We start from the raw sequence: 16708 nt of genomic DNA on the forward strand, positions 1-16708 counted from the left end.
AATGCCTATATAATCTGGCTGATTGGAGACTGACCCGGTTTCGACATTCCTTCCGCCATCGAATTATTCGAATATACAATAGCAATCTTATCGTTTTTTTTTCACATGTAATATAGAAATTTGTAAAAGATACATAATGCAGTTATAATAAAATATTAATTTTAATTAATTCAAAGTACGTTAAAATATGAAAATTTATATTTTATAAAATGCAAGGGAAGGTCATTGGAAGGTGGAATCGGCGCTTCCATCGCTTCCAATGACGGCACGCCACTGCTAAAAATGTAAATGTTAGATTGGTTAGAATTTTCTTCTTAAAAGTCAGAATTTCTTCTTTATCTTCGATCTCGACTTTTACTTTTTCTTTAACTTTTCGATTTCAAATATTCAAAAAAATGTTTTAAGAAAATTGAATGTTATATATTTCATTAATTTAAAATATATTAATGTAAACTATCTCCCAATATTAATTATTTGAAACATATTTTTATATTATGAGTGAATTTCAATCAGAAATTTTCTATTTTGTATTGGTGGATATCGGTCAAAAAATGCACACCTAAGATTATTACTAAGATTATTAAAGATTTTTGGACTCAGGGGACATTAAATCGTCGAGAAATGTAAAAAAAAATCTGGGTTTATTCTGTATGTATGGATGTTAGTGTGTATGGGGGCAGGATTTTGTTCACCCTCTTTGAAGCTTAATAACTCCTCTGTTTTTGATCAAAAATATCTGAAATTTTGTAGAGAATGAGTGTATTAGGGGGGATTGATGCTATTAAATTTTCGTCGATAAAGATTAACGGGGCTGAGAGATAATGCGGATCGTGTGTCATATCTCTAGTAGTAGGGTCGAACTTAATTCTACTCGTTATTAGTATTTACAAATTTTTATAAAACTCATCCCTACCACGAAAATTAACCTTTTTGCTATTTTATGATAATTAAAAATATAACATTTTTTAAATAATAAAATATTATAACAGATGGCACCACACACGCAGTTTAAAATGTTGCCCGGAAAGTTAAGCAACTCGTTGCTGGATTTTTTAAAATAAAATTGTTTTTACAATCACAGATTTCAGAACATTTTTATAATCTCATCTCATTTACCCTATAATATAAAAAAATAATTTATAATTTAATATGAAGTGATTATTGTTAGGCATAATAGCATATTTAACAGCATACTGATCAATTTTCTTATAAAATGCTAAAAATAAAGTCGATATTATTTATAAAGGATTTAAATATCCGAAAAATAATGATAGTAATATTACTGGAAATTCTCTCTGTATGGCAACTGACATTTACATACGAATGCCCCAAACTCTCATTAAAATAATATAGATACATTGAGTGACAAATTAATGATGAAACTTTCTGTATTATATTCAATAATTAAATATTTTAATATTTCTATTATTTTTAAAAAAAATCTTTTTACCTTATTAGTAATAAGAACACTTTTTCCTATTACTCATAATGGATTCAACAAAGCTTACAATGGGAGTTGCCGGGAACTGGGGGACGGATCCTAACATATCCGGACCAGACCATCTATCAAAAATACTGTATATGGAGAGTTGCTTCCCCAAATTCGATCTCTGATTCTCAGAACGATACCTTAACCGTTTAGATTAGCCGGTCATTGGATTCTATCATTTAAACTTTTATCAAATATGTTTGAAAATTTTGTGATTTATAAATTCATCTTTCCTATTCATTAGCTGTTATTCTAATTAGATAACAAAATGTTTACTAATACAACTGCCTGCCAGTGGCAAAGTGGATAAAACCCCTAAATACTGTTAGTTGGTGGTGGTTCGCTTCTCGCCAACGGGCTGTTGTTGTTGAACGTGAAATTGTTTTTTCATGTTTGTACCACCTACATAGCGGTTAGCTTCCCATAGGAAGCCCTCTCTGAAGACATTTCCTTGGTAACATCTCTCTGGAGGCATTTCCTTCCTCCAATGTGACACGTGGCAGATCGCCCACGTGTCACATTGCCGAATATAAAAATATAAGCTAACAAGTAAGATAAAATACATTTTGTATTATAATAAATAAATTTTATATTTTCCTTATAATTAAATTTAAAAGTTCAATTATATTGTTAAAAACTTAAAATTATTTTTTGAAATGAAGAATGCTGTATAAAAAAATGTTTATTAATTTCCATTTTCGTATAACATTAAATTGAAAACAAATTCTTAATTAGATTTCATTTAAAAAATAATTAAATAAAATTTACATTACGCAGAATAAGTGGTTAATGTATTTATTGACTATGAAATAATAGAGGTATAAATAAAGTTAAGTTATTAACAGCAATAAGATGATAATCAGCAATAGAATAAGCAATGCAATCTAAAGTAATGCAGTAAGCACTGCAATCATAAGCAATTAAATAAGCATTATAATCATGAGCAATGTTATAAGCATTGCAATCATAAGAAATTAAACAAGCACTGCAATCACGAAGAAATACAATAAGCAATCTTATTGCAAAAAAGAAAAACAATAAAATATTGATAAAATATTGATCAAAACATGTGTAATAGTTTGATCAATATTATACTAATATTCTACCATAACTTAAAGCAGTAATTAGATATTTCTTTCTAGAATAAAGAACTCAGATAATATAAAATTTATACTTACTTTTCTACTCATTACATTTTTTATGATATTATAATTATGAATTTTGTGTAGATTAACAATTTCTATAATTTCTTAAAACAATATGCATGTGTAATATAATGTAATGAAATAGAATTTATTGTAATATTTTAAATTCATTTGATTAAATTATTTTATGAATAATTATATATTCACTAATTTATATTTTATTCTAGAATTATGAAATGAAAAAAGATTAAGTGAACACTCGCTAATTCGAACGTATTGTTGTTTGAGACTGTTCAGATTAATGAAAAGTCTAGATTATTAGAGGTTAAAGAGAATACAGATAAATAATTTTATAGTGTATTTATTTACAAAATTATTTATAAAATACACTATTAAATCATATATATATATATATATATATATATATATATATATATATATATTTATTTATTTATTTATACTGTAGTAGTGCGTAATATTAGTCCGGTGTTTCTGTTGTGTAGTAATAGGTTTCAACTAGTTCAACTGAAGTGTTTATTTGTTCCCAAAGTAATGATTGTGAAACTATTACACCTGTAAGACATCACCTGTGATAATTGTGAATTTGTCATATGTACAACGGCCTTTTAATGTATTTTTATAATTTATATAATTTTATAATTTATATTTATGTATGAACTCCAACTGAAGAGGGACGTATTGAGTCCGAAATGTATTTTGAGTGTTCTGTTTTATATACATGTCAAAAGGACCCGTAACTTATTACAGAGTTTTATTAATAAGGTGTTAAATAATCATTAAAGATTTTGTGATTTAATCTCGTTCACTGGTGTGATAAGCTCGCGTGTATATGTGTCTATTTAATCTAGACTGCGTGTTAAAAAATATATATTTACGTTAAAATGTATAATACATGTTAATTTTAAAGATTTATCATGTTTTTAGAAAATAATCTATGTTATTTTTTCTTTTTGCTGGAATATTTAACGGATAACGAACAGAATTGATTCAAATTAAGAGGAATTCGGATTAGCACGAATTAAAAATTGTTTTGAAATGAAGATTTGCAAAGAACAAAATTTAAAAACTCTTTATGTATTTTGTTTGTTCTCTTAATTGTGTTTGTATTTATATGGGCGATCTGAAAAAGGCTTACTCCATGACTGTCTACGATATTTCCTATTAACTTCTTGTTCAATTTCTACTAATTATATTAATAATTTTGTAAATTATTGTAAATAAATAAATTGTATATTCTTTAATAAAAAATTTCAAATGTAATTTAACGTTTTGTTTTCATTCAATTCAGATTTTAATTTTTTATTAATGAACTCTTTGTTTAAATAATGCGGTCATAAATAATTTCAGATAAAAATATCCAAAGGAAATTTACTTGTCACAATTACTTTATCGATATCTAAATTTTTTAGTTGATTAAAATATTTTTAGAAGCGTAGATTTTAATCTAATGATTATTAAAATTAATTTTCATTTATTTTTTCATGGATTTAAAATTTAAACATAACGATAACAATTGTGGAATTTATTTACTTTTTTTTCAATATTTATCAATTTAAAAAAAATTTTTGACACTACAAATTGAAAATTAATAATAAATTTAAGTTTTTCTATACATTTTAAAAATTTATTATTGTTATTATTATAATTTAATGTTTTAAATATATATATATTATTTTCAGAGTATTAATATTTATAAAATTAATTAATAATTTTAATCAAGGAATACTTTCAGTTGTAAACTGAACCCTATGTAGACATTAGAAACGTGAAGAAACCCCGGAAAACTTCACGTGGAAAGGCACGAACCCGCGACTAACTATTGTGTCGTGGTGGATTCGTGTCAGGTCACGTAGAGTTTTTGGGTTTTCTTCACGTGTATAATGCCTAAATAGAGCGTTTTCTAAAGAAAACTGGCTCTATTAGGCATTAGACACGTGACTACTGGCCCCTTAGGGAGGTACTCCTTCTTGGCAAATTGCTTATGTGTTGCGTTGTTATATTTTTCAAACTAATCAGACTTCATCCACTTTGCCACTGGTGGGCTCGACATACATATAGAAAATGCTACTAAAAATTTGATTTATGTATATTTAATTAAGTACTGTGTTCAAGGATACATTTGACATTTTTTTAACAGACAAAATATTCTATTTAGTTAACAAATAATACATGACGTACGTAGAAAAGAGAGATAAACGATGTAGTTTGGTTGCAGTTATTTTCTTGCCAGACTTTTTTCTATTTATGATCGATAATACTAAAGAATTGTTAAAACGTATTAAATCAATAGATTATATCAAATATAATTTTCATTAATTGACTGTCTTTATTAATAAATTTTATAAATTTATCACACACTAAGAATAAAATTAATTCATGCACAATTTTTCTACTTTATTTTAATCATAAATTTTAAATATAATCGAATTATTCGTTAAATTACAGTATTTATAACTGAAAAATTAATCACGTTTAAAGTATTAATGTATTTTATATTTAAATTGTTTTTTATGCAAAATATGTGAAGAAAACAGTCTTATTTATGACACTCTCAAGGAGTAGTAGTACAATAGAATGGTCGCGAAATGATCGGTATTCATACAATACTATAACATGTAATATATTTCATGCAATAGTCTAAGCTGGTCTTACACTTCAAAAATTTCGTTTTTATTAAAGATTTATAATTATTTCACCGATATAAATTTATTTTTATAAATTTTAATTTAAAAATTTAATTTAATTTAAATATATTATAAAACTTCTATAATTATGCGGTAAAATCAAATTAATATTTTTGTCTATACGTCTCTTAACGAAAAATAAACTTAAGTGTTTTAATTATTGTTATAATCCTTATTTAAATTTTATATAAACAATATTTATTTTAAAATTTTATACAGTTTTCATAGAAACAAATCAAACATATCAATTGTAGTTAATAATATTTGTTCAGTAGTAGGTGAAAAATCAGGAATTTGATCAAATCAGTCATCTCGGAAATATTGATTCTAGGCAGTTAACAAACACTTTGTTCTAACAGATCTCTCTCCTTCTCTTCTACATCGTTTTATACCTTTAAGGCTGTTATATTATTAGAACAGACAAATAATATCAGAATCGTGATATTGTTATAAGACTACATTTAATTAAATAATATAATTAAATTACATTTATTTAGCTTCAAATGAATGCATTCATATAAGAAATTACAATAGAGAAAATAAGTACACAATGATTTATTTTTATATTTACTGTATATAATTTTAATATTTTAAATTTATTTTTTGTTGGAACGGAGTAAATTACTATCATTTTCGTTAATTTAATAATATAATTTATATTAAATTCAATCAATCAATGAATCCTTTATTGACATAGGTTTTTCTCTGTCTGTTTATTCTAATAAAGTAGAATTAATGATGTAAAATCTTGTCAATGTTTCATGTTTAAAGGAATTTTTTGCTGTAAGAGATGTTTCGATATTTTATAAAATATATTAATTTTGTATACAAAATTTATTTTACTAAAGAATTTACCACATATTTTAACATACATATCTCAATATATCTGATAGACTGAGATATGTTTATGCTTATAAGATATTTTAGTAGACCATCATGTTTATCAGAAAGGAAAACATATACAGTATAACAAGTCCTATCATAGTGATAAGCCTATACCTTTATATTTAGGAAATCTATTCCTTCTATCTATAGTACGTAACGTTCTTTATGTGTTTTATTATTTATGTTATTATTATGTTTATACGGTTATATACTTTATACATGTTGCATATATAAAGTAGCCTGTGTATTTATATATTTATGTATTTTATTGTTTATTTATTTTATCGAATTCGTAAGCTATTAGTTTATTATATAATGCTGTATGAATGATGTATTCCCATTGTGGTGGGAAAGAAAAATATATTTTAACTAATAGATATTGCTTTGTTGTAGAATAGGTTGTTACCTCATTACTGCCCCTTACTGTAGGGAGGGATACTGCGGGTTTATTCTCCATTCCACAGGCATTAATATAATATTAATACATAATTATAGTTCATATAAAAGTCTTAGATAAAATAAATAACATCAATGAGAATAAACCAGGCGTAAAAACGTTAATTTGGTAATAAAACACTTACATTAGATTAATCTCTGAAGCTTATTCACACGCCATAAACACTTCAATCTTTTATATACTGAAATGCTTATGGTGTGTGAAATGCAATCTATGGTAAAACATAAAGTAAAATTTAATAATAAAATATAAATTAATGAAAATATTGATGAACATATTAAACTTTGATGACAAAATTTAGACGTTGTTTTTATCAATTTTATTTTTAAAATATTTGAATTTTTTGAAGTAATAATTGAAATATTTTATTAATAAAATTTATTACGGTCTTGTAAATTGATATAAATTAATTAATACATTACTGAATAATATAAATGAATTAGACTTTTTAAGCAGATATTTGAATTTTTATTAAATAATTTTCTACTCGGACTAAAAATTATTTTTATTAAAAATAAGAATAAGAATTAATATCAATTTTATTCATAAATTTTCATTAAGTAATCCTTATCTTATTAAATCCCTTAATAAAATTTATAGAATTTCTGAGCCATTTTCAGCTACTTTATATTTTCATTAGGGGAAAAAAATCATTCCACGTTACGATAAAATGCAGAATTAAAATAAATTCAGCATTAAAATGATTTATAAGAAGCTGCCAAAAATAATAATAAATTATATTTTTAAAACTTTAAATAAAAAATTAAAATTTAAGATGAAAAGTCGTGTTGACGATCGTTTTATATACTACTTTATAAAATTAATTTCGTGAAAATAATTTTTTAAAGAGTATTGGTACTCATCTCATTATTAATTACCTATAAAGGCGTCATTAATATTAAACCGCTTCGGTTATTTTAAGAAAATATTTTATAAAAAAAAGAACAGGAATCTATATGAGAACCTTGTTTAATGTAGTAGTGGTAAACTATCACCAGACGGCGAACGTGTCTTATATATCTGGCAGCTGTACCGCTTCTCTGGCATTTCATATCATGCTATCCTGTCTGGCGAGTTCCTTTTCTCCGTTCATCTTTCAAAATGCCATCGGAAATTATAATAATATTTGCATTAATGTTCCTAAAATCAAACGGTGAAAGTTTCCCTCCAAGAATAAGATTCGACAGATCGTCAAATGATACGGTTCGAGTTGCAGTAATATTACCAAACTCCTCTACTTATCTAGCTTCGATTACACGGGTTTCTCCAGCAATTCGCTTAGCTATTGATAAAGTTCGAAGTCAACAAGTTCTGCATGGATGGAAGTGGGATGTTCATTATCTGGATTCGCAGTGTAGTACAGCTTATGGGCCCATGCATGCTGTCAGAGCTTATATAGAAGATAGAATTCATTTATTTCTCGGACCCGTCTGCGATTACGTTACCGCATCAGTGGCTAGACTCTTGAAATTTTGGGATGTTCCTCTTCTTACTAGTGGGGCTTTGGCTTGGGATTATGGTCTCGATAAATCTCATTTCGATACTGAATATTATCTTCTAACTAGAGTTGGTCTTTCTTTTAATGGGGTTACTTCCTTTATGTTCGAAGTTTTCAAATACTTTTCTTGGAGGAAAGTTTTACTCTTATATGATTCGACGGCAAGGAGTGAGGTGGCTAATGAAGATTATTGTGTACTGTGGACCAAAGCTTTAGTGAAACATCTTCGACACTATGGTAACTATTCATGGCAACCTTACAAATTGGCATCTGACTTAAACTATGAAGAAACTAAGAAGACTCTTATTAATGAAATAGGAGTCAACTATGGAAGTAAGTTTTTGTTTGTTTTATTTACTTTTGAAAAAATCCTTTCTTTAACATCAGCTATTATATAATTAAAATAAATACATCTTTATTTTGGAGAAGTAAACTATACGCTTAATAAATTTGAATTTATGTACAGCTTTTTAGTTTGCAAGAACGTTTATCATTTAATATTTTAAATTTACATATAGGTATTCACATTTCTTAATAAATATAAAATTATTTAATAATATATTAATTAATGTTTAATATCAACGTATTATCAAACATTTAAAAATAACTTAAATGTGTGATAATACAAACAAATGAAAAGAAATTAAACATTTATCTTCATCCAGAAATAATCTAATAATAAAAAATAAAATAATCATTAAAGAGTATTTTAACAAGAATTATATTAAATAAAATTAAAATTTATAAAATGTTATATTAAAAAAAATAATTTTGAATTACTATAAACTACTAATTGCATTAATTTATTTAAATGATTACAGTTGACCTTTTAAATGTATTCTTTTCCGCTAAAATTATTGCTTTCTTAGAAGAATAAATATTAAATTACACTTTCAGGTTTTTTTTTTACTTAATTTAATGTTTATGTAGAGTAATACGATATATTCAAACGACTTCGACACATGTTAATTGAATCTCTTTACGTTTGATAGAGGAAAGTCGAATGCGCGAGAAATATTAACTCATTAAAGCACTGAAAAGTTTACAAAATTAACTTTACATTTATATTCAATTCTAAATTACATTTAATGTATCAATAAATAAAAGCAAGTTAATATTACAAAGTAATTTCAACTCTAATTGTTAAAAGTACACTACATATTTATACAATGTTTTATTGTAAGTTAATAAAGGAAAAAAAATGAAAATTTTAAAGCTGAAAGAATATATTATTAAATTATTATTTATTTATCTATTAAATAAATGTAAATTATATGCTATTATGAAAACATAGTAAAAAGTTTAAAATATAAAGAATAAATTTTAAAATTTCTTTTATCAGTTATTTATTAATAATATAAACATTTATATACTTAAAATCTGTTATAGCGCAAGAAATTAATGAAAATATTTATCATTTTTTATATATAAAGCATTATATATTAATATAACGTTATATTATGTATATGTTAAATAAATAATATACTAAAATAATTATCTTCAATTCTATTCTTCCTGCTGATCGAACTATATGAATTAATGATAAATCAACCAGTTAAAGAAATGATTCGAAATAAATTTCTTTTGTAAAATCGAATTTCCGTTAAAGCACTCGTTCTAGAAGAGATTTCACTGATGAAATTCTGATTTGTTGATATTGCACTTAACATAAGACAGCGTGTAAGTAATACATATATTGCTGTGTAGTTATAAGAAAATGGTTTTATGATGTCAAAAAAATATTCTAGAAATAAATAAAATCGTGTTTATAACATTTTATCTACAGAAAATAAAGAGTTTTTTTCGATTTATAACATGTATTGGCTCTAAATTACATAAAAGTAGGAAGTAATCCTGGATATAAATTTTATAAACTGATCATTTTCAAATTACTCTTTAACTTATTTTATCTCTTCCTTTAAATCTTATTTAATTAAATTTATTGTTAAAATTATTATATAAACTTCACAATTATGTAGCATGCTTTAATACATATACTAATTAATAATTTTAATCAATGTAATTATTGTTTATTTATTGTAATTTTAATTAGTGTATCAGTATTGGCATTAATTAATACTATACTTGAAATGGTTACTATAAAAATATTCATCTTAAATTGAAGATTAATTCTTTGAATAATTATTTATTAATTTTATATTATATATTTTATAAATTGTAAATTATTGATTTATGACTTGTAAAATATATTAATGTTTTAAGAAAGTTTTTTAAATTTAATAAAAACTTAAATTTCACATGAAGTTAATAAACATATAATTACAATATAAAGATATTTTTGTGTTTATTTTAATTTTTTATAATATAAACAATGATTTATAAGAAAAAAAATCAAATATTTATAGGTTTTTTTTTGAATAATACTTTTTATTTTATTAAATATTTTATTTTTATATTATTTATTATTTGTTATCTGAATGTAATAAATTATTTTCAACATTATTTTATTTATATAAATCTTAAATATTTCATTTTTCTTAAAATAAGAGATATATTTTATACAGTTTATATTAATTATAATAATATTCTCCTTTTATTTATATAAAAATAATGTTTTAATTTAGTATGATGTAAACTTAAAAAATTAAGTTTTATAATAATATAATTAAAATATTTTATTCTATATTTATTAAGATTTGTAAGAGTTTCTTTTGAAAAATTCTTAATAATAAATTACATAAAATATATTTTAATATAAAGTATTTAAAGTTTTATAAAGATTTTTAAAATCTAATAAACTAATTAAAATAAATAAATAATTTTATTTAAAAAATAAATATTAAATTAATTAATTAGTAAAACATTTCTAGAGAATAAATGTGTACTATTTTTTTTTATATTTTAATGAAGTAATTATTTAGGTATGTAATTGATTTAATTTACAAAAATTATACTGTTATAATTTATTCTGTATTCATTAGTTGAATTGTTTGTTTTGATATTTTACAAAACTGATTAAAGATAAAATATATCTTTAATGAATAAAAAACAATGGATATAATTTATTTTATGTTAATAAAATAAAATACAATATTTTCTTTCAGTCTGAAATTGTAAATCAGAACGAAGGTGAATTTTTGTTTATATTGTCTAGCGAAATAAACTAGTTTTATTCTACTGAATTATCTTACTGATTAGATTGTTACCGAGTTAAATTTATTAGCTGTAATTTACTCTGAATCTACTTATTCGATTATTCCTTATGTAAGTGAGAGCAGATATCGACACAGAAAAACTGGATTTATTACATTAAAAAAAAACGTAAGAAATTGCTAAATATTAAAAATTTATGTGTCATATTATATGGAGTGTGATGGAACCTTATATTATGTTATTTTTCAGAACGAAGACAAATATAAACTAACTTTTAAAACTTTTTCTAATGGAATTTTTTTTCTTGCAATATAAAAATATCACACTTTACAGACAATTTCATGTTTTATTAATATTCGAAGAAGAAATTCCTTTAAGTTATGACTGGGTTTAGTCTATTTCTCATTGATTATATCCTTCATCTGCGATAATCTTACCATACGCAAAGAATTAACAGAACGAATATAAAATTTTCAGTAAAATAATTTATAATTTATTTTTCCTAAACTTGAGAGACAAATCTGTAAAATTCAATAAATTCAACATCCAGAATATCGAACAAACCTTGGTTTTAAGTGATTAAAGATTCCCACAGATTTTTCGAAAATGCCGTCCTTTCAAGTTTAAATTTTAAAACATATAACTTAATTGATAAATATAAAATTACGAGGATATTATGATAAAATTAATTTGAAAAGTTTTATAACTAAATTCATTCTAATAAGCATCAAAAATTAACGAATATCTAGGAGAAACATTATCCTTGTTAATCTTGCATTTAATTCCTTCAAATCTAACAGCGATAATTATTTATTGACAATTATAGCTTATTTAAATTTCCTCGAAAGTTTAAACGGTGATTTTAAATTATTAAATAATCATATAAAATATGCATATACTTTTTATTTCATTTTGTTACAAATGTATTTATTTTTAATCCGTGTTTTAATGCTTATAAAATATTTAATAAAGAATAAAATTTTCACGTCTAGAATTTAATATATTTTTTCCAATTAATTCTTGATAAATGGAGTATTACTGTACAGATATAAATAAGTAAATTTTTCAATATTAATTAGTAAAAACCTATAAGGTATTTGATTTGTTTGTTTCTCCTTTGTATGTGGATGTCAAATTTTCCTAAGTTCTAAACCGTATGGAAGTGACATTTAAAAAACTCATAAGACATACCAAAGCGACCGCATTGATGCACCTTAAGGAATTCTAAATGAAATCTTGGGGATTCTCAGCAGAATCTGATCTGAATTCTCATGATTTTTTACTTCAAGCTCAAGTCATGACATCATCTATCTCTTGCTTATATTAACGAACTCTACTATTATCAGGATTACTTGTTTTCTACTATAACTTTCTGAGAAACTCGTCTAAATTATGGACATGATAAGAAGAAACTATGTACTAATAAACTTTATTAAGCTTTTTAGAGTTTTCTATATACTTTACAGCAATAAAGTTATCTAAAATGTTAACATTAAAGGACTTGTTTCTGTTATTTATGATTTTATTAGTGCTTTAAACATGTTCAGCACTCACGAGATAGATTTATTTAATGAAAATGGGAAGTAAATGTATGAAATTTAATTATAAAATTCTTCTTTTAAATATAATTACGCTGTATATTTGTTAAAAGCTTCTCCGTACAAAATTAAATTAATTATCTGTAAATATTCTAAGACAAAATCTTTTCATTTCTAAATAACAATAATTTAATTTTTTGTTAAAGTAAACGAGATCTAATTAATATTTTATTGAGAAGAAGATTCTAAATTAGTAGAGAAATATTTTTTAAATTTTATCTATGATTGCTCTAGATTAGTTGTGTGCGGGTTTTGTGACCTTCCTCCAGAATCGAAAGCTTAATGTGTAAATGTTCATCTCATGTTATTTTTCTGCTTTTCCTCGACCAATTGTCGATTGAGATACATCGAAAGAATTTATCTATTTGCTATATCATTTATATTAAACTCTAGTAAAAGTTTTCCATTATATAAAAATATTTCTTCTATATTATTTTATTTTCAAAGATCAAAATAAAACGTTTCTACTGTTTATTTACTTGTGCTTATATTTATTTAATTTTTTTGATTGTTTGGTGAGATTTAATTCATTATAATTAATGAATTTGTAAACATTCCAGGAGCATTTCAGAAGAAAATTTCTAATGAGGACACGTGTTGTTGGGCTGCAATTTAAAAAAAATTGTAGACCTGTAAATTCCTGTCTGTTGTCTGTCCTTTATCAATCTCGAGAATTATATTAGACAGATGAAAATCGAGATCAGATTTAGAAAGCATAGGGCAGTAGGCCCCGATTAACTGTATATGAATGTCCAGTGCAAACCGAAAGTCACGTTATATTAATTCGAAATTCCGCTGAAAGAAGTTACATAGAACACCGGCACTTCATTGCTAACGTAAAAGTATGATATACAGGGGCGAGCCACTACTAATTTGAGGTGGAGAGCATATATTTTAAATTAAAAAAATTAAAAATATGATTAAAAATTGCATTCAGGTATTGTGTCATACAGAGTGGCTCAAAAGTGAGTTAACTGGAATATACTTTTAAAGTTAATTTAGGACAGTTGAAATCGATTTAGAACGGATAGATTTAATTATTTCTGATTCAATCATTCCATTAAAGTTAATGAATCACAAATAATGATCTGCAAATATTTCAAACAGTTAAATGCTGCTAAATAATTTTTAAAAATATATTTCGGTTAATTGACTTTTGGACCTCACTGAGCATCCAGTTTTTACATTTTTTTAAGTTAAATGTATCAATTTCTTTCTGTAAAACTTTTTCTAATTTCGAAATATATTATTTTATCGTTTAATATTTTTGTATTTAATACACACGTAATTGTTTTTAATCTTAAATAACTAAAAGCTATATTTCATATAAATAGTTATTTTTACAGAATTATTTTAATTATTTATTGTTTAATAATTTACGAATCTTTTTAAATATAATGTTGAGAAAAATTAATTAATTCATTCTTATTTTAGATTATAAATGTTTAGTTTGAACAGTTTAAATTAGTTTTGTTGATAAAATACTAAAATTAAAATCTGTAATAATAACATTTTGAAACTTAATTTTCTCACATATAATCGAAAACGCATTTGATAATTATAATTTTTGTTAATTTGTTTTTATTTTAATTCTTTTATTAAATTCGTAAATTATTACTAAGACACGCTAAAGAGATTTTAATGAAATTCCGTTTAAACATTATGTAATTAAACAAAATATATGTTATAATGAATATAATTGCGTTGAAATTTTTGATTAACAGACCTATACATTCCTACTGTCGACCGTTTGTCTGTTTGTCCTTCTTAATCTCAAGAACAGAGTTAGATAGGTTAAAATCGAGACCAGTTATGGAAGCGCCGATTGACTATATGCGAATTTTCAGTTTGGACCGGAAGTCACGTGAATTTTTAATTAAAATATGATCATCCGGTCCAAACTGAAAATTCGCATATAGTCAATCGGTTATAATAATAATAATAATAATAATAATAATAATAACGGTTATAATAATAATAATAAGCGCAGGGCCCAAACAGTTAGGAGTTGAAAGTTGAAATTTGGTACACAGTTAGGACGGTACTAAGAAGGGATTTTTCGAAATTCCTCCCAGCGGGGAGGGGTTGTTAACACTTTCCCGCAGGGGAAGTGTTAACAATGGAAGTGTTAACAATGGAAGTGTTAACAATAGAAGTGTTAATAATGGAAAACAAGAGAAAACGATGTGCAAGATTTACGGGCGCTGGACAAAAAAAAAACTAAGAGAAGCATTTTCTTTTTATAGAAGTAGGGTACCGCGTGGGTATGAAAGAAGTTATTCCTTAACAATGGAAGTGTGGAGTAACAATGGAAGTGTTAAGAGAAAGCGGCCTGCAAGATTTACAGGTGCAGATGCGGTTTTTTGCGTTTATACGAAGAATCGAACATATTTTTAGACCCATATAAAAATTCTCTAATTAGTCTGGAAACAAGGGGACTTAATTCTTGCATTCTGTGAAAATGGTTAAGATTGTCTATAATGTAATAATCTTAATCTTCGCTATCGTTACTTTTTGCCCGACAACGCCGGGCTTATCTGCTAGTATTTTATAATTATGGAGATCCTTCACGAACGTTGATTGGCGCAGTACGAGAATGGCGGTATATCGATGTTTCATTGTATATTGAAAAAAAATTTAAATCAATTTGAAATAATTAAGGCACGAATAATACGAAACTCTCCTACGACAGTTTTAATTATTTTTATGTATAACTTAGAGATAACTGACTGTTAGGTCTTCTATATATAATGAGATATTAGTGTTTGAGTACAGTAATGTAGAATTTGTTATATTAAAACATGATTAAAAATTGTAGCCCGGTATTGTGACGATGTCACGATAAGTAAACGATTTTTTTTATATTGTGGTATCCCTACTTCTTTACAAAATTTGTACTGTACATATATTTATAATACGTATTAATAAGTTTATATTGTATACAGCATTTTCAATAAGGGTACTAAATAATTTATAATTTTAATTACATGTGAGTAAATATTAACTTTTAATAATACACGTAAATAATACACTGCTCATCACTATATTTCGCGTCACTTTTGAAGTGTCATTGCGGCACCCCTGTTTAAAAATCATAGTATTAATAAGTAAACATATAATAATAAGGCAAACAAGCGTGTCACTCTTAACTTTCTAAATTTAACGAAAGGTAAATTATCATGCAGTTATAAAATTTATATAGATAACTTTATAATAAATTGAATCCTATTCTGAATTGAATAAGTACGATAAATCATTCAAATAAATAATACATGTAAACAAGGTAAACAACATTTATTACATTTATATTTACAGGTTATATAATTTACTATTATATATTATTTAATGAATACTAATTTCTGATCTATCAAGCTTAAAGGATTTTGATGTCTAAGCCAATAAATTTAACTATATTTTTAAAAAGTTACTTATAACTTTTACTTATTTATGAAGTAAAAGTGAAGTTTGAAGTTGTATTCATGCTGTAAAAAACTAATTATGTAAATCGTATCGAATCTCAGGAAACCGTAGGAGAGTTTTCGTCAATGATTTTATTTTCTTAATAATCCGAGATTATTTTAATTTAATAATTTGATTTTTATTAAGAAGAGACAAAACATTCTTTAATTCTACGTAAAATAGTGAAGCGTTAATTTTTAATGTCAAAATCAATAATGTTTTTGAAACATTGCTGAAAAGTAAATCCTATTTAACTCATTAAGTTGTCTTGATAGCTTAAAATTTTATTTTATTTTCTATTGACGAGAATAAAAATGAAACCGAAGAATTTTTTTCTACCCTTATTTGAATAATGAAA

At 24.5% G+C, this 16708-nt stretch overlaps 1 protein-coding gene across 1 annotated transcript in view; it reads left to right on the forward strand.

Annotated features, from left to right (window-relative positions):
• The first annotated feature begins 7754 nt into the window (after positions 1 to 7754).
• Positions 7755 to 16708, forward strand: part of LOC136980822 (atrial natriuretic peptide receptor 1-like) — a 294166-nt gene continuing 285212 nt past the window's right edge. The window contains exon 1 of the mRNA XM_067277015.1: positions 7755 to 8512. Within this exon, the coding sequence (XP_067133116.1) occupies positions 7783 to 8512 (730 nt within the window). The 5' untranslated portion in view covers positions 7755 to 7782. The remainder of the gene's footprint in view (positions 8513 to 16708) is intronic.

This window comes from Centruroides vittatus, unplaced genomic scaffold, assembly GCF_030686945.1.
Source record: "Centruroides vittatus isolate TY-2023 unplaced genomic scaffold, ASM3068694v2 contig_726, whole genome shotgun sequence".
In the NCBI taxonomy this organism is placed as follows: domain Eukaryota; kingdom Metazoa; phylum Arthropoda; class Arachnida; order Scorpiones; family Buthidae; genus Centruroides; species Centruroides vittatus.